The sequence below is a fragment of the Artemia sp. Qi Xiang Cuo genome, chromosome 3 (genome assembly GCF_049724085.1).
Source record: "Artemia sp. Qi Xiang Cuo chromosome 3, ASM4972408v1, whole genome shotgun sequence".
NCBI lineage: Eukaryota > Metazoa > Arthropoda > Branchiopoda > Anostraca > Artemiidae > Artemia > Artemia sp. Qi Xiang Cuo.
The window spans coordinates 14,480,603-14,500,251 of record NC_142796.1 but is presented as its reverse complement, the minus strand read 5'-3'; the positions used below and the strand labels follow the sequence as shown (position 1 = coordinate 14,500,251).

The window sequence follows — 19,649 nt, the reverse complement described above, 5'->3', positions numbered from 1 at the left end:
CTTTTTTCCAGAATTGAAATATGTTTAAAATTTTTATTTTATGTACATATTTTATCAACTTATATTTTTATGTCTATTGTAAATAGCTGCTTTGTTTCATTTGCTGAATAATGTTTTCAATTTTATTTATGTATTTTGTATGCTCCTCAATTTTGAGGGAAATCAATAAATTAATGAATTCGAATGAATTATGCATTAGAAGAAATAAAAATAATCTAAAAACTAAACAATCAAAATTGTATTTTATTAATAAAAAGGTTTATTAAAACAGAATGTTTTACAATACTACAATAGCTTTATGCAGACACAAGCATGCGTATATACATAAAAAATTAAAATAAAATTCCACCATAGCAACTCAAGATAAACTCATTGAAACAGACATAATTATAGTTTTTTTTTTACATATGTAGCTTCTAATTGATAAGCATCTCTTCTTTTAATTGGTTTTTGGCCATTGATTGCCAGTCTAGTTATTGCAGAGCGATCAGAATAAATTCTTATAAACTGCCGAAATCTTCTCTATCTATCTGTTTTAATCTTATTGCTTAAATAGTATATGCATTTTTAATATTTATAGTCTATTCAATTTATTGATTTCATCTAACTTTTTCTCTTTTATTATTTTTTTTAGTCTTCATAATTTTTTTTTCTGGTTTGATCTAGAGCTTAATTGAATCGTATCTCCTCCCCTTCTTTACCGGCTTAAGGGACTTGAAGGATTATTACTACGTATTCAATACATTTCGAATTAATTAAGAATAAATCGTATTACTGCTTATATTTGAAACACTGATAAAATTATAAGTTGAAGGTTTTAATTATCCCATTTATAGTCAGTTTCGCATTTTTCAAAATTATTGATATCAATATCTGCCGGTATTTTTCTGCGGTATTTTTAAATTAATGCATTAAGGATATGCGAAATCAATTATTTGTGTTTATATTTTCTTATAAGTTTAGATTTTTTTTAAAAACTCAGTGATAAGGCATTGTAAATGAGCACATTGTGCATTTTTTTTTCGTATTGGCTAGTAAATTTGATGGAGAACCCCAATTTTTAAAGAAATGTAGTTTCACATAATTTTCGGGGTTTCTTGAAACTTATTTAATTCAAAGGTTTTCTTTAGGAATAAAACCGTTCAAAGCGTCAGTCAACACATATGAATACATTTAAATAAGTTTCAAAGGCCAAACAAAAGCCAAATCAAACAATAAAAAATGTAAGTACAAAGTACAAAAAAAGTACAAATTAAAAAAATATAAAATAAAATACAAAGTATAAAAATAAATAACAAACTCAAACAGGCCATATTAAACAAAGAAACTAGTTTACCAATAACTTTTTCAATGGCAGACTGTTTCTTTTGGAGAGTTTAGTATGACAATGGTTTACCAGTAACTTTTCAATGGAAGGTTGTTTCTTTTATTTAGAGAGCTTAATATGTTTAGAGTTTGGAGTTTAGTATGTTTAGTTTGGAGAATTTAGTATTTTTTATTTGGAGAGTTTAGTATGACAATGGATTACCAGTAACTTTTTCAATGGAAGGTTGTTTCTTTTATTTAGAGAGCTTAATATGTTTAGAGTTTGGACAGTTTAGTATTTTTTATTTGGAGATTTTAGTATGACAATGGTTTACCAATAACTTTTTCAATGGAAGGTTGTTTCTTTTATTTAGAGAGCTTAATATGTTTGTAGTTTAGTATGTTTAGTTTGAAGAATTTAGTATTTTTTATTTGGAGAGTTTAGTATGATAATGGTTTACCAAAAACTTTTTCATTGGAAGGTTGTTTCTTTTATTTAAAGAGCTTAATGTGTTCAGAGTTTAGTATGTTTAGTTTGGAGAATTTAGTATTTTTATTTGGAGAGTTTAATATGACAGTGGTTTACCAATAAGTTTTTCAATGGAAGGTTGTTTCTTTTATATGGAGACTTTTAATATGTTGCTTTGACAAGTTTTTCAGGAGATATGATCTGCAGTATTAAGGGATTCCTTGTGATTTAATTAAGGGTTCTGCAGTGATGAAACAGTTGAAGAACGTCAGCCTAGATACGTAGAAGAAGAAGATTATTCAGTCAAAGAGGTCATCATACAAAGGATCATACGCAGTATATAAATAACTGGCAAACAAGAACAGGCCATATTGATTAGAAATAAGAGATGTTAAATGAGAGAATTTGTTTATCAAGCATGGGAAGAGGGTGATCATTTTAATGCAGAGGTTCTGGTGTATTAACAATAATCATTAAATAAATCAATAAATCATTATATATAATCATTAAATAAATCAAGCATGGAAGAGTGATCTTTTTAATACAGAGGTTCTGGTATATTAACAATAATCATTAAATAAATCAATCAATCATTATATATAATCATTAAATAAATCAAGCATGGAAGAGGGTGATCTTCTTAATACAGAGGTTCTGGTATATTAACAATAATCATTAAATAAATCAAGCATGGAAGAGTGATCTTCTTAATACAGAGGTTCTGGTATATTAACAATAATCTTTAAATAAATCAAGCGTGGGAAGAGGGTGATCTTTTTAATACCGAGTTTCTGGTATATTAACAATAATCATTAAATAAATCAAGCATGGAAGAGTGATCTTTTTAATACAGAGGTTCTGGTATATTAACAATAATCTTTAAATAAATCAATCAATCATTATATATAATCATTAAATAAATCAAGCATGTAAGAGGGTGATCTTATTAATACAGAGGTTCTGGTATATTAACAATAATCATTAAATAAATCAAGCATGGAAGAGTGATCTTCTTAATACAGAGGTTCTGGTATATTAACAATAATCATTAAATAAATCAATCATGGAAGAGTGATCTTTTTAATACAGAGGTTCTGGTATATTAACAATAATCATTAAATAAATCAAGCATGGAAGAGTGATCTTTTTAATACAGAGGTTCTGGTATATTAACAATAATCATTAAATAAATCAAGCATGGTAGAGTGATTTTTTTAATACAGAGGTTCTGGTATATTATCAATAATCATTAAATAAATCAATCAGGGAAGAGGGTGATCTTATTAATACAGATGTTCTGTTATATTAACTATAATCTTTAAATAAATCAAGCGTGGGTATAGGGTGATCTTTTTAATACAGAGGTTCTGGTATATTAACAATAATCATTAAATAAATCAAGCATGGAAGAGTGATCTTTTTAATACAGAGGTTCTGGTATATTAACAATAATCATTAAATAAATCAATCAATCATTATATATAATCATTAAATAAATCAAGCATGGAAGAGGGTGATCTTTTTAATACAGAGGTTCTGGTATATTAACAATAATCATTAAATAAATCAAGCCTGGAAGAGGGTGATCTTCTTAATACATAGGTTATGGTATATTAACAATAATCTTTACATAAATCAAGCGTGGGAAGAGGGTGATCTTTTTAATACCGAGTTTCTGGTATATTAACAATAATCATTAAATAAATCAAGCATGGAAGAGTGATCTTCTTAATACAGAGGTTCTGGTATATTAACAATAATCTTTAAATAAATCAAGCGTGGGAAGAGGGTGATCTTTTTAATACCGAGGTTCTGGTATATTAACAATAATCATTAAATAAATCAAGCATGTAAGAGTGATCTTCTTAATACAGAGGTTCTGGTATATTAACAATTATCATTAAATAAATCAAGCATGGAAGAGTGATCTTCTTAATACAGAGGTTCTGGTATATTAACAATAATCTTTAAATAAATCAAGCGTGGGAAGAGGGTGATCTTTTTAATACCGAGGTTCTGGTATATTAACAATAATAATTAAATAAATCAAGCATGGAAGAGGGTGATCTTCTTAATACCGAGGTTCTGGTATATTAACAATAATCATTAAATAAATCAAGCATGGAAGAGTGATCTTCTTAATAAAGAGGTTCTGGTATATTAACAATAATCATTAAATAAATCAATCAATCATTATATATAATAATTAAATAAATCAAGCATGGAAGAGTGTGATCTTCTTAATACAGAGGTTCTGGTATATTAACAATAATCATTAAATAAATCAAGCATGGAAGAGTGATCTTCTTAATACAGAGGTTCAGGTATATTAACAATAATCTTTAAATAAATCAAGCGTGGGAAGAGGGTGATCTTTTTAATACCGAGGTTCTGGTATATTAACAATAATCATTAAATAAATCAAGCATGGAAGAGGGTGATCTTCTTAATACAGAGGTTATGGTATATTAACAAAAATCAGTAAATAAATCAAGCATGGAAGAGGGTGATCTTCTTAATACAGAGGTTATGGTATATTAACAATAATCTTTAAATAAATCAAGCGTGGGAAGAGGGTGATGTTTTTAATACCGAGGTTCTGGTATATTAACAATAATCATTAAATAAATCAAGCATGGAAGAGGGTGATCTTTTTAATACATAGGTTCTGGTATATTAACAATAATCATTAAATAAATCAATCAATCATTATATATAATCATTAAATAAATCAAGCATGGAAGAGGGTGATCTTCTTAATACAGAGGTTCTGGTATATTAACAATAATCATTAAATAAATCAAGCATGGAAGAGGGTGATCTTCTTAATACAGAGGTTCTGGTATATTAACAATAATCTTTAAATAAATCAAGCGTGGGAAGAGGGTGATCTTTTTAATACCGAGGTTCTGGTATATTAACAATAATCATTAAATAAATCAAGCATGGAAGAGGGTGATCTTTTTAATACAGAGGTTCTGGTATATTAACAATAATCATTAAAAAAATCAAGCATGGAAGAGAGTGATCTTCTTAATACAGAGGTTCTGGTATATTCACAATAATCATTACATAAATCAAGCGTGGGAAGAGGGTGATCTTTTTAATACCGAGTTTCTGGTATATTAACAATAATCATTAAATAAATCAAGCATGGAAGAGTGATCTTTTTAATACAGAGGTTCTGGTATATTAACAATAATCATTAAATAAATCAATCAATCAATATATATAATCATTAAATAAATCAAGCATGGAAGAGGGTGATCTTATTAATACAGAGGTTCTGGTATATTAACAATAATAATTAAATAAATCAAGCATGGTAGAGGGTGATCTTCTTATTACAGATGTTCTGGTATATTAACAATAATCTTTAAATAAATCAAGCGTGTGAATAGTGTGATCTTTTTAATACAGAGGTTCTGGTATCTTAACAATAATCATTAAATAAATCAAGCATGGAAGAGTGATCTTTTTAATAAAGAGGTTCTGTTATATTAACAATAATCATTAAATAAATCAAGCTTGGAAGAGGGTGATCTTTTTAATACAGAGGTTCTGGTATATTAACAATAATCATTAAATAAATCAAGCATGGAAGAGTGATCTTCTTAATACACAGATTCTGGTATATTAACAATAATCATTAAATAAATCAAGCATGGAAGAGGGTGATCTTCTTAATACAGAGGTTCTGGTATATTAACAATAATCATTAAATAAATCAAGCGTGGGAAGAGGGTGATCTTTTTAATACAGAGGTTCTGGTATATTAACAATAATCATTAAATAAATCAAGCATGGAAGAGTGATCTTTTTAATACAGAGGTTCTGGTATATTAACAATAATCATTAAATAAATCAAGCGTGGGAAGAGGGTGATCTTTTTAATACCGAGGTTCTGTTATATTAACAATAATCATTAAATAAATCAAGCATGGAAGAGTGATCTTATTAATACAGAGGTTCTGGTATATTAACAATAATCATTAAATAAATCAAGCATGGAAGAGGGTGATCTTTTTAATACAGAGGTTCTGGTATATTAACAATAATCATTAAATAAATCAAGCATGGAAGAGTGATCTTCTTAATACAGAGGTTCTGGTATATTAACAATAATCATTAAATAAATCAATCAATCATTATATATAATCATTAAATAAATCAAGCATGTTAGAGTGTGATCTTCTTAATACATAGTTTCTGGTATATTAACTATAATCATTAAAAAAATCAAGCCTTGAAGAGGGTGATCTTCTTAATACAGCGGTTCTGGTATTTTAACAATAATCTTTACATAAATCAAGCGTGGTAAGAGGTTTATCTTTTTAATAACGAGTTTCTGGTATATTAACAATAATCATTAAATAAATCAAGCATGGAAGAGTGATCTTCTTAATACAGAGGTTCTGGTATATTAACAATAATCTTTAAATAAATCAAGCGTGGGAAGAGGGTGATCTTTTTAATACCGAGGTTCTGGTATATTAACAATAATCATTAAATAAATCAAGCCTGGAAGAGTGATCTTTTTAATACAGAGGTTCTGGTATATTAACAATAATCATTAAATAAATCAAGCATGGAAGAGTGATCTTCTTAATACAGAGTTTCTGGTATATTAAAAATAATCTTTAAAAAAATCAATCGAGTGAAGAGTGTTATCTTTTTAATACCGAGGTTCTGGTATATTAACAATAATCATTAAATAAATCAAGCATGGAAGAGTGATCTTCTTAATACAGATTTTCTGGTATATTAACAATAATCTTTAAAAAAATCAATCAATCATTATATATAATCATTAAATAAATCAAGCATGGAAGAGGGTGATCTTCTTAATACAGAGGTTCTGGTATATTAACAATAATCATTAAATAAATCAAGCATGGAAGAGGGTGATCTTCTTATTACAGAGGTTCTGGTATATTAACAATAATCTTTAAATAAATCAAGCGTGGGAAGAGGGTGATCTTTTTAATACCGAGGTTCTGGTATATTAACAATAATCATTAAAAAAATCAAGCATGGAAGAGAGTGATCTTCTTAATACAGATGTTCTGGTATATTAACAATAATCTTTACATAAATCAAGAGTGGGAAGAGTGTGATATTATTAATACCGAGGTTCTGTTATATTAACAATAATCATTAAATAAATCAAGCCTGGAAGAGTGTGATCTTCTTAATACAGATGTTATGGTATATTAACAATAATCAATAAATAATTCTATCTATCATTATATATAAACATTAAATAAATAAAGAAGGGAAGAGTGTGATATTATTAATAAAGAGGTTCTGGTATATTAACAATAATCATTAAATAAATCAAGCAGGGACGAGGGTGATCTTCTTATTAAAGAGGTTCTGGTATATTAACAATAATCTTTAAATAAATCAAGCGTGGGAAGAGTTTGATCTTTTTAATACCGAGGTTCTGGTATATTAACAATAATCATTAAATAAATCAAGCATGGAAGAGGGTGATCTTTTTAATACAGAGGTTCTGGTATATTAACAATAATCATTAAAAAAATCAAGCATGGAAGAGGGTGATCTTCTTAATACCGAGTTTCTGGTATATTAACAATAATCTTTAAATAAATCAAGCATGGAAGAGGGTGATCTTTTTAATACAGAGGTTCTGGTATATTAACAATAATCATTAAATAAATCAAGCATGGAAGAGGGTGATCTTCTTAATACAGATGTTCTGGTATATTAACAATAATCATTAAATAAATCAAGCGTTGGACGAGGGTGATATTTTTAATACCGAGGTTCTGGTATATTAACAATAATCATTAAATAAATCAAGCATGGAAGAGGGATCTTTTTAATACAGAGGTTCTGGTATATTAACAATAATCATTAAATAAATCAATCTATCATTATATATAATAATTAAATAAATAAAGCATGGAAGAGGGTGATCTTCTTAATACAGAGGTTCTGGTATATTAACAATAATCATTAAATAAATCAAGCATGGAAGAGGGTGATCTTCTTAATACAGAGGTTCTGGTATATTAAAAATAATCTTTAAATAAATCAAGCGTTGGAATAGGGTGATCTTTTTAATACCGAGGTTCTGGTATATTAACAATAATCATTAAATAAATCAAGCATGGAAGAGGGTGATATTCTTAATACCGAGGTTCTGGTATATTAACAATAATCATTAAATAAATCAAGCATGGAAGAGGGTGATCTTTTTAATACAGAGGTTCTGGTATATTAACAATAATCATTAAATAAATCAAGCATGGAAGAGGTTGATCTTTTTAATACAGAGGTTCTGGTATATTAACAACAATCAATAAATAAATCAAGCATGGAAGAGGGTGATCTTTTTAATACAGAGGTTCTGGTATATTAATAAAAATCATTAAATAAAAGAATTAGGTACTTGTCTGTTAAACGAAACACACCCAAGAGGTGAAGTTAGGTTAATCCTATTGAAATATACCAAAACATGACGATAATATAATTTATTCCAACATCATAGGTTTCTCACTAAAAAAAAAAAAAGCAAATCATAGCCGCTTCCCGAGTGGCAAACCGGTTTGTGTCAGATCTTAGACTGCGTAATCCTTGAGCGTTTTGTTGAACAGACAAGTGCCATTAATTATTTTACTAATTAATGGATTTTATTTACATTAATCAAACAAGTACATCAACCGCCAGAAGTAAAGTTGTTTAGGCTAAACACTTTATGAAAACGAAAAAACCTACTGTTTACATTACAATCATCTAAGAACAAAAAAAAACAAAACAAAAGAAGATTTTTGTGAACAAACAACTCTTTTTTGGTCCTTTCTCAATAAGAATACCAAAAAATGCGTTTTCAAAATTCTTGAGGGAGGGGAGGCGCCTTAAAACAAAGCAAGTTCTGTAGGTTGTTTTAATCTGCTTTATCCCGTGTTATTTGGTTCCTAAGATGTTTTAGACGTTTTTACGTTTAAGTCCAATCCTGTATAATCGGTTTAAGAAGCAGTTAGAAACTCGAACTGTCGACATCAATATTTTTGTCATTGTATTGGATGTCTAACAAAATTGCATCCTTCAAGTACAAAGGACACCTAAAAAAAATGTATTTTCCCCTGGATCCATCTTGGGTCTAGTCCTGACTAAAAAAAAAAAAAAAAAAAAAAAAAAAAAAAAAAAAAAAAAAAAAAAACTACATAATCGCACGAAAACTGCTACTTTTTAAACAAAAGTAGCAAAAATAACCAATGACTACATTCATCATCTTGATAAAATGATACAAAAAGAGAAATTACATTCTAATAGTTCCATTGTAAAAATGTGCTTTTATTTGGTTGGTTTATGTCAGTGACGTATTCGCGTACGCCAATCACACATTTCCTAAGTTTGTTGCAGCAGAGAAAGTCAAATAGCCTCGCATATAATAATATAATAATATATGTTGAAAACCCGTCGTATACAATAAATGTGCAATGACAGAGTATACAAAAATGCAAAAAGAGGAAACAAAACGATAATATGCTAAAGAAAAAAAAAATAATAATAACAACAAAAGCAACAACTTCTTAAATAGTATACAAAATAGTACGAAAAGTGGAAACAGAAAGATAACATACTCAAAGATTACAACAGAAACAACAACTTCTTCGAAAATAGCAACAAAGACAACAACTTTTGAAAAAAAAAAAGAAACAAGAGGGAAAATTAAACAAGCAAACTTGCCCACTCGTGCTTTGGAATTGCTGGTTTTGTTTTTTGCCGGCTAATAAGTGTCTCAACAGCTAGATTTGGGTCCGCTAGGTTGTAGCGCCAAATCCGAAAACTATTTTTTGTCTAAGGTGGCAATTTTAGTAGGTACTTTGCAAAACGGAAAAATGGAGCGGATTTTAGACTTTTCACGGTTTGCCAATAAATTCCAGAAAGGGGTCACATATAATATATGTGGCAGAGCGGTAGCGTTGTAAATACTTGCCAGTAGTGGACGGTTAAATCTCAGAGTGGATTTAACGATCAAAGCATAGGAGCTGGAAACTCGCCGTTCAAGAAGTGAGATCAGGAGGGAGCGGGTATGCTGTAATGAGGAACCTATTGGCAGCCCAAGATATACTATTTTATCAACTGGTTTTACTGAGCAATCACCTAGTGTGATATTAGTAGGAGGGTCATTCTTCCAATTATAAAGCAAGACTTCCGAATTTTGGGAGTTAAATCTCAGACTGACTTTCTTGTCGTTGGACTGCAGACATGAGAATATTTCTGAACGGCGGTTAAGCGTCCGACTGAGATTCAGCGTGTCATCAGCATAGCATACTAGGGAGATGTCAATGGAACTGAGAATGCATGATGAAGGACAGCTGTCTTGAGGTTCAATAATGTAGTTGTTGAAGAAATTGGGGGATAAAACTGCTCCCTGAAGGAGCAGTTTGACTGCACCTCTACGGACTGGTATCAAAGCTGACCGTGGGGCTGGCGGAAGGCCTTTATCGGGAGGGAGCTTGAGTCGCACACAAAGGCAAGAATAAAGATCACGGAAAGCCCGGATGATATTTGAGTTCACTCCTCTTTTAGCTGAGTTTAGCAACATAAGCGCATGAATCAATGAATCAAACGCTCTCTGCAGGTCTAAGCCCCTGATCGCTAGACTTTCTCCTGATTTGTGTGCATCCAGGAGTGCATATGCAACGACATGGAGCGCTTCCACACAACCAATGCCGCGTTGGAAACCGAATTATCTTGGTGGACTGCAACACAGTTTTTCAAACTCATCTACGAATAAAAGTTCAAATAACTTGCAGAGAGAGGTAGCAACCGTGATTGGACGGAAAGAGGAGCATTGCATGGTAACATTTCCTTTTTTAGGAACTGGCGTTAAGATCTCCAATTGAGAAAGTGGTTAGGACAATACCCTGAATGAGGATAATCTGCATCAGGAGGGTTACATGACTAATGAGAGCGGGCCCACCACTTTTTAGATGGAGTGCACTGATCCTGTCAATCCCAAAAGATTGTTTAGGTTTTAGGTGAGAGATGGCCTTGCATACAGCTCCCTCCGTTACAAGATAATCACTCCGAGGACAACTATCTAAGAAGTCATCCAACTCAGCTTCGTATCTTTCGTTGAGGGATGGGTCAGGAGGCGAAAATTCTGACTCATAAAATGCGTACTATTCAGAATCAGGGTCAACAGATGCGGATGAAGACTCATCGCTTTTAGAGGACAGAAAACGCCAAAGGAGTGAAGGATTAATTTGGCCCGTGTAGATTCGATATCAATCATCTTTTGTCTGTGAGCTTTTAGCTCCTTTGCGAATTTTCTTTTTGTGAGCAGGCGGATTGAATTGACTACCCCCGAACGGGGTCGTCCACAAGAAACCCAAAGTTGAAGCCAAAATTTAGACTTAGAATGGGTATCCACTAACTGGATTTTCAGACCAGCCAGGAAGGGTATGATGACGGGGTCTACTTAGAGGGACGGCAGCTTTTTCAGCACAGCGAAGGGCATGGCCAATTTCTGCGCAATAAAAGTCAACTGATAGTTGTGTTTCCTTCCTTGAAAGAGCAGTTAATCCAGAGAGAAGATGGAAAGGGACACGGATCTTACTAAGGACTCTGGCGGCTTCTTCTTGAAATAAAACAGGGTTAATTTTACGCCAATCACGGCGAAACCTAGGAGGTGTTTTCGAAGTTGTTTGCGTTTGTGTATCTGAGCTGTGGCAAGGAATCTCGGCTGAGAACTGTATTGGTAAGTGATCAGACAGCTGAAAATCAAGCACAACCTTGACTGGCAAAATCCTGAGATTTGAGGACGCAACGACGTGATCAAGATCTGATGTGGACATTGAGGTGTGTACATGTATAAAATTTAAATCTTTGCACTTGAGGTCAAACTGGTCTCCAAAAATACCAAGCAACAACTTAGAACGTAAAGACCTAGATAAGAGCGGTTCATTCAAATTGCAATTGAAGACACCAACTAATATGCATTGAAGGTTTAAGGATCTAATACGGATAATACACTGGCCGAGTTTATCACTAGAATAAGTAAAAGCACGCTCCGAACGCTCATCATGGTAATTTGTAGGCAAATATACATTAATGAAAACACAGCCCTCAACATGGATAGCCGGAAGACTATAACTAACTTTAAATGCGCTAGATCTTATGGTCAAAAGACCGATAATGGCAACACGGCCGGAGGGTCGTCCTGTTACACTTAGCTGCTACGCTAAAACAGAATAAACCAATACTGAACTATTAAAACTAAGAATACTTTTACTGCGGCTTGTGACGAAATGTTCTTGTAAACAGACAACTTAATTTTGCTCAAAAACAACATCTAAGATCGGAATTTTATTCGCGAACGAGCCATTAATGTTCCGCGATCAACATTTAACTGCAGAAGCTTCAGATGTCATTTCTTTTGTGGATTACTGTTTGAGGGACATTTTACACTGTAACACGTGTGACTACCGATTTTACATTCAACGCAAAATGACGGCTGTCTGCATGGTTCATCTCGTGTAGAACGATGTTCACTTGAGGCATATCTAGAGCATAAAAGTTCAGCCATACACTGGGAAGCGAAATGACCGATTTTGTGACAGTTATAGCATCGTCTTGGCAAGAACTTAAACGGATCAGCAGGCAGACGCTCGTAGCCGATAATCACCGAAACACTCAGAAATTGTTGGAGCTCACTGAAAGTGTCAAAATACACTTTGAAAGAACGGGATTTTCCGCACTGTTCAGTCTTTGTACTATTCGGGATTAGATTTTTTAGTCCTTCACAGTTTATATTCACAGGGACATTTCGAAGCACAGCTATGTACAGGGGTTCTCGAACAGTAATTTTGAGATCGGGCTTGGAAGATTTCGCTTTCTCAACGATTTTCGCTGCTGCAGCTTTCGACCCATTCGTTTGCAGATTTGCGAAGTTCACTAATGTCATTTGTATGACATTAAGGAACATGATTGGTCCTAGAGTTCCTGCATAAAACTTAAAGCCAATTGGAACAATGAAAACTTGAATTCCATCTGGTTGATTCTTCTGTATGAAATTTTAAACCAATAAAAGAACGGGAAGTCACCAGATTTTTTTAAAAGTGAAAATTCCTATTCAATATATTCATTATTCAATTAGTCAATATTTATAGTAACGTTTTATTCAGTGTTTAACTATTCAATATTTCTGATTAATTGCCAAAGCTTGGCAAATCCAAGAAAATCATTTTTTCGAGGGGACATACCACTGCTACCAGGTATTTTGGAGACTACTTCTAGACATCTTACTATCACAGTAGTAAGTTTTATAGAAGTTATACAGGCGTAAAAGACAGTGATATAAAAATCGTTGAGTGCTATTGATCGTTATGTTCATTTGTGTATGCTGTTTGTGATGTGCGAATATGGCTGTGTGTTGTGTGAATATGGCTACTATGTGAATAAGTTGTTTGTGTTTTAACAAACATTTGTGTTTGTGTTGTTGTGTATATAGCCACTGGCTTTAAATTTGTAATGAATATTAGCTTCATCATTTTAGATATTCCCATTTTATACAGCCTAAATATTTATACACTATACACCATAATTTACACGCATAAAATGAAGCTACACCATCCAACTAAAAGCTGAGATTCTTATATGTTTTCCTTAATTTCAGTCCTTCAACAAAACCAATATCACAAAACCTAGTTTGTTCCCTCACAATAAAAATATTAAAATGCGGGATACGTCCTTTTTGATTTGGTCAAAACAATGAGATGACTTGGTTTGGTCAAAACAATGAGATGATTTGGTAAAAACAATGAGATTTAGTCAGAACAATGAGATGATAAAAGACTTACACCAATCAAGAGCAACAGCATCGCTGTCTATTTCTGGCTCTTCCAATGGAGTCTCTTGGAAAACAATTGGTTGATCTTCCAACTTTCTCTTAACTCCTCTTTCATTAGCAGTTTTAGCATCAGCTTTTTCTTCTTTGACTGGGGCTTCACCTTCCACTGATTTCTCTTCTTTTGCCTCAGTTGTTTCAGGCTCCTGTTTGACAGTTTCGTCCAGTTCAGCCATTGTCTCATCTTTGCCACCATAAACGGCAGTTGTGCTGTCTAAAATAGAAAATCGAATGAAACCATGAACACCTATAGCTACAAGCTCCTAAAAGTATTTAGCTATTTGACGCCGAGACACAGGCTGACTCTTTCTAGACCCCCACTTCATTTCAAGTTTCTGCTTTCACTACCTCCCAAAATATTTATTAAGCATTTTGGTACTTGGGCATTATATGTTCAGTTACAAGGAAACCAGTCACGAAAAACCCATAATTGACGGGTTAATTCAAGACACCTCTAGAAAGTAATGGAATGCATAGCGCGGTTTTCATTGCGTATACGATATTTAAACTGTTGTTTTTTAAGGGTTTAGTGGATGGGGGGGGGGGCGAGGTACCTAGGTTAGGTTACGTATTTATTATATGCAATGCTTTAGCGTCACTTAGTCACATAAGCTGCTGTCACACGATACAATAATAGTTCTAAGATGATTCCTCCTTGGAAATCGGTAGAGCTACATGAGCACAACCACTGCTTTAATCTAGAAGTTGAAGAAGTCCTTTATGCCCATAATGAGACCCGAAAACGAGATAAAGATACCTCAGACACTTCTTCCTACATTATTGCGACTGTGGTGGATCATTACACAAAATAACAAACAAAAGCTATCAAAAGGTTTTAGCGACTAGTCAAAATACAAACACTCTTTGTCATTACCTTGTTTACGGCTTCAGCTTCAGCCACCCCATACAAGATCCATTTAAATTTTGGGCTTTTAATTACAATTTTATTGTAGCCTAATCTAGGAGTATGTTCCAGCTTCAACGAAAAAGTTTATAATATTTAACAACATTAAATATTTTGTTCCAGGTGAGCAACTTAACTGCTGGAGCAATAGAAAATTAGCTTCGCATTAAATTTTATTCAACAGTTAATTAGCGTCTGCAGTTGAGTAACTTTTTCACAATTGTCATCAAATTGCAAATGACCTAACTTATAAGGATTATTATGTATCAAGACATTAACACTCATATTTTTCATGTTTAACTCACTGAAATTACTAATATTTTATTAGTCACTAACTAGTCATATAACTAGCGTCTGCAGTTGAGTAACTTTGCACAATTGTCAGCAAATTGTAAATGACCAATTCTTATAAGGATTATTATGTATCAAGACATTAACACTCATATTTTTCATGTTTAACTCACTGAAATTACTAATATTTTAATAGTCATTAGTTAACAAGTTGTTCCAGGTCTGCAGTTAATTCGTATTAAATTTAAAGCAAATACGTATTGAACTGAAATTCCCACTGTAAACGCACCTTAAGACCTCTCTTATCCCTCATAAGCTATCAAATTGAACTTTCTAAAGGAATACGGACTTTGTGAATTCCAACACTATGTTTGTGTGACTTAATCAGCTGTTACACCAAATACAAAACAGAGCAAGATTGAAATGATTTCTTTCACAAAAGAAAACTTTCAAAATCAACCACTAACATTTATACCTAAAATTATCCTTGAAAGCTGCTTTCTAAAAACAGTAAACTTTTCTATCATTAGTGACCATGCTTCTGCACTATAATTAGTTGCGCAAATCCATGTCCATTAAAATACCTGTGGCATTTTAATACTTTTACTTTTTCTTGGCTCACTCTTTACTAGTCTTCATTTACTTCATTTACACTCTTTACTAGTCTACAAATGTCCTCACACATACATTTCTATAGTCAGAGGAAAACAATGTGCTTTTAGCTATTTCACTTTTTTTTAAATATCACTTAAATTTTTAATAAAATATACTACGAAGCTGTTAACTTATATTCTCATGATCGTTTAACCCTTTCCGGCACGAATTATGAAATCGTCAGAAAATTTCGCTTTTTTTTACGTTTCCTGTGTCCCTGGGCTTAGAAACCGACAAATATTGAACTAAAAAATTTTTATTCCAACTATGAAATGAAATATAAGGTGGTGTCTGGTAGAGACCACTTTGAAACATGTGCAGAAAAAACCTCACTTCTAGTGAAAAGAACTAAAGCAGTTCTTTGTGTAATTCATGCACAATAGAACTTTACAAACTGAACATTGCTATTTTGTGCGATGGGGCTTAATCTTTGTACTGCATTGAGCACATCTTCTTGAAGTAGCTTGAACAGGTAAGTGTTTTGATTGATCCTATCTCTTTTATGGAAGAATGCAAGGCTTGAATTTGGGAAAAACTTCCAATTTTCTGGATGGCTAACCACTCTCACCCTCACACAAATAACTTCCAACCAAACCAGTGACAATGTGAAATCTAAATTCTTTTAGCGTCATCTTGTTAGCACCTGGTATAATGGACAACTTGAACAAGACAAAGGCATTGATCGTTGTAATGTCTACGAAGTGCCACAGTAGGCGGTGCCACCACTCTCTGTCTTTTCTGTCAATCCCATTGAGACTTCAATATATCAGTTTTGTTGACACATCCCATAAACTTGTAGTACTCAATGACCACTTTGGGCATGTAACTAGGGTAATAGATCCATCTTTCTCCTTCCTACCGATCCGTTTCACTTCTCTTTCCTTATGAATCGTCAAAAGAAGTTGTACACATCATTTGTCCTTCCAGTATACACAAAAGATTCCATCTGAACTCACAGCGTAGTCCGAATCACCTCGTTTCAGCTCTTTTTCGGCTTTGAGTTTGGGAAGACCTTTACGGTTTGCTCGAACTGCACCACAGCAGTAGAGCTTGTTCTTCTTCCCTTTTTCCATGAGGTTTACTGAACTGAAGAAATTGTCACAATAAATTTGATATTTTTTGCCTTGCAATCCCGTGGTAAGATCAATAACTACTTCTTTTCTAAGTCCAAACTTTCTAGTGTCAGATAACTTCCTGGTGTAGACCTAAAAATCACAAACGAAACCGTGCGTTTCTGCTCTGACCCAGATCTTGTAGCCTCGTTTTATGAGCTTCATAGGCATATACTGTTTGAAAGCAATGCGTCCTTTGAATTTGAGCATGCTTTCGTCGACGGCCTGCTCTTTGGTAGGCTTTTAAATCTTTCAAAAGCTTGAGCATAGTTCTTCAATCAGAGGCCTGATCTTGTAGAGTTTGTCATAGTTGTCACTTCCTTTCTGAGGTAAGATCAAATTGTTATTGAGATGAACATGAGCAAGAAACCAGCTGAAACGGCCTATATTCATCAGTCCAGAGATGTAATTATCTCTGATTTCATCGTGACTTGACCAGAAATCTCGATAAGATGGTACTGTCTGACACCCATAAGCATACTTATTGCTAAAAAAAAAAAAACTTTCCTTTCATCTCGAGTAATTGGGGTGAACGAAACACCTTTCTGAGTAGCTTAGAAGTTTGTTTGAAATACGATGTGGTCAATCAGATCAAGAATTTATAATTAAAAATAAAAATGAACAAATTTATTTAAGATTTTAGATGCTAGACTCAGTTTTGTGGAAATTGCTCAAGTTTCATTTTTTTTGTTGAGCTGCTGAAGTGGTCTCAAGCTCAAACCATGCAAAAAAAAAAGAACTTTTTAGCATATGCTGCAAGGTGGTCATTGGGGATGACCAGCCTCTCATGTCCAATATCTCCTTATCATGCTTCATATCTGAAACTGTGATGCTACTAACTTGTACTCTAGTACACAAAGAACAAATTGACAGAAAAAAAATATTGAAGATACTACTATTACCAAGTATTCTAAACTGTTATACTTTTTTTTTAAAAAACAGCATGTGGTCCAATCGAAATACTAGATATCCCCTTACTAGGTGTCAATTGGGCTTCCCATAAAATTTTTCCCGTCAGATAGCATTGCTAGGCATATGCTAGACCAGTGGTTTAATATTTTTACCACATACGGATCATGGTAAAAAAAATATAAAAAGGTGGTTTCACGTTGGAACCACTTCGTCGGAAAGGGTTAAGAGTCAAAATTTTCATGTTTCTAGAAAAAACAATAGCACGAAAAAAAAAGGGTAAAACCATATATGTTTGATGTAGTCAGCTAAGGTGTGAAACCCAAATCCCTGCAGAAGTGTCAGATACCTCTGGTACAGGCCTCTTTTGGCATCCATCTTAATTTTGTTTAAGGAATAATTAAAGTTATTCTTGTAATAGGCTTTCTAAAAGCAGCCTACTCTTCTATCACTAGTGACCATGCTTCTACACTGTAATTACCTGCAAGTCCATTAAAATCTCTCAAGTTTTAACCTCTGTAAGGTGTTCATTACAAAGATAAGAAATGTGCTCACACACACATTTCTATGGTGAGAGGAAGACAATATGATTTTAGCTATTTCATTTTCTTAAAAAATATCCCTAATGTTTTAACAAAACACACTATGAATCTGTCAAATTGTATTCTCTGTGATTATTTAAGTGTCAAATTTTTCCCTTTTATTACATTTCTAGAAAGAACAAAAGCAAGAAAAAAAAAATTGATTCAGTCAACAAGTGTCAGATACCTTTAATGCAAGTCTCTTATGGAATTTGTCATGGTTTTTATTATTTTTTTTTTTACGGAATAAATGCCTCTAATGCATAAGTATACAAATGCATCTGACCAACAGCTCCAACAATATTTGTAACTAGTCAATAATTTCAGTAGTTCAAAAGAAATGTTCTGAGTTTTTATTGTCATGGTTTTTATTAGTTTTTTTTACGGAATAAATGCCTCCAATGCATAAGTATACAAAAGCATCTGACCAACAGCTCCAACAATATTTGTAACTAGTCAATAATTTCAGTAGTTCAAAAGAAATGTTCTGAGTAAGTGGTCTATTTCAAGAAAAAAAAGGGGGAGGGGGGGCACTTAGGCTAATGTATTTTCTTTTTTCAACAATGGCCTATACATAGCTCCTTTGGGAATATATATTTTCTAAGTGCAGGTGATCATATCTGCACAGGGTAAAAATAGATATTTTCTAAGTGCAGGAGATAATATCTGAACAGGGTAACAATAGCTATCATGAACAAAGAGAAAACAAAACATAATTACCATCAGCTGATGGCTCTTTGGCTTCACTTGCACTCATATTTGGATCTAGAAAACAAATATAACCATCACTAGAGGAAATAAAAAAAAATACCGTAAGATATTGCAATCTCCAGGACCACATTGCTTCAACCAGTGCAGAATATGGACTAGGCATGCTTCCTCCCAAATAAATCAGGATTAAGTATTATAGAATTCAGGGTTTTATCCTTAAAATACATACAAATCTGCCCCCCCCCCCAAAAAAAAACAACACACCATAAGCACTTGACAAGGTTAAAAACCCTTTCAAACACAAGGTGGTGGGACATAGTAGTTTAGGTAGCGCATATCATTTTGTGCTTCTCAAGATAACTTTTTTTTTTTTTTTTTTTTTTTTAGGAGATAAAACCAATGAAAATTACTGTTATATATAGTCAGTAAAAAAGCTTAGTGTCACAAACATACTGGCATGAAAAGGATTTTCTGGATTCTTGTGTGTTGAGCTGTTTTTTTTACATGTTATAATGAAAAAAAAAACCTGCTCAACATATTTTTCATTCACAAAGTACAAATGACAATCTGGACTTTTGAATGGTTAGAGAATTAGAAGAATGAGCTTAAAAGGCAGAAAATGCTTAATAAAGTAAGTGAGAAAATTCAGTAGTGAGAATGAATTTTACAAATTACATAAAAAAGAAATAACACATTGAACATGAATATTTAAAATAATTGGCTAGTAAGGCTAAAATATTTGTAACAAAACATACTGATACCAAAAACCAATTTTCCTGGAACTTAATATTATATATTAAATTTTTTTACACTTCAATCTTCAGTA

The 19,649-nt window shown here is 32.6% G+C and overlaps 1 protein-coding gene across 1 annotated transcript in view; it reads right to left on the bottom strand.

Moving 5' to 3' along the window:
* The window catches only part of LOC148953793 (heterogeneous nuclear ribonucleoprotein U-like protein 1), a 54,692-nt gene that overhangs the window by 29,283 nt on the left and 5,760 nt on the right, over positions 1-19,649 (bottom strand). The window contains exons 4-5 of the mRNA XM_089085637.1: positions 18,833-18,877; positions 13,615-13,875 (exon numbers count right to left, since the gene is read on the bottom strand). Of these exons, the coding sequence (XP_088941763.1) occupies positions 13,615-13,875; positions 18,833-18,877 (306 nt within the window). The remainder of the gene's footprint in view (positions 1-13,614; positions 13,876-18,832; positions 18,878-19,649) is intronic.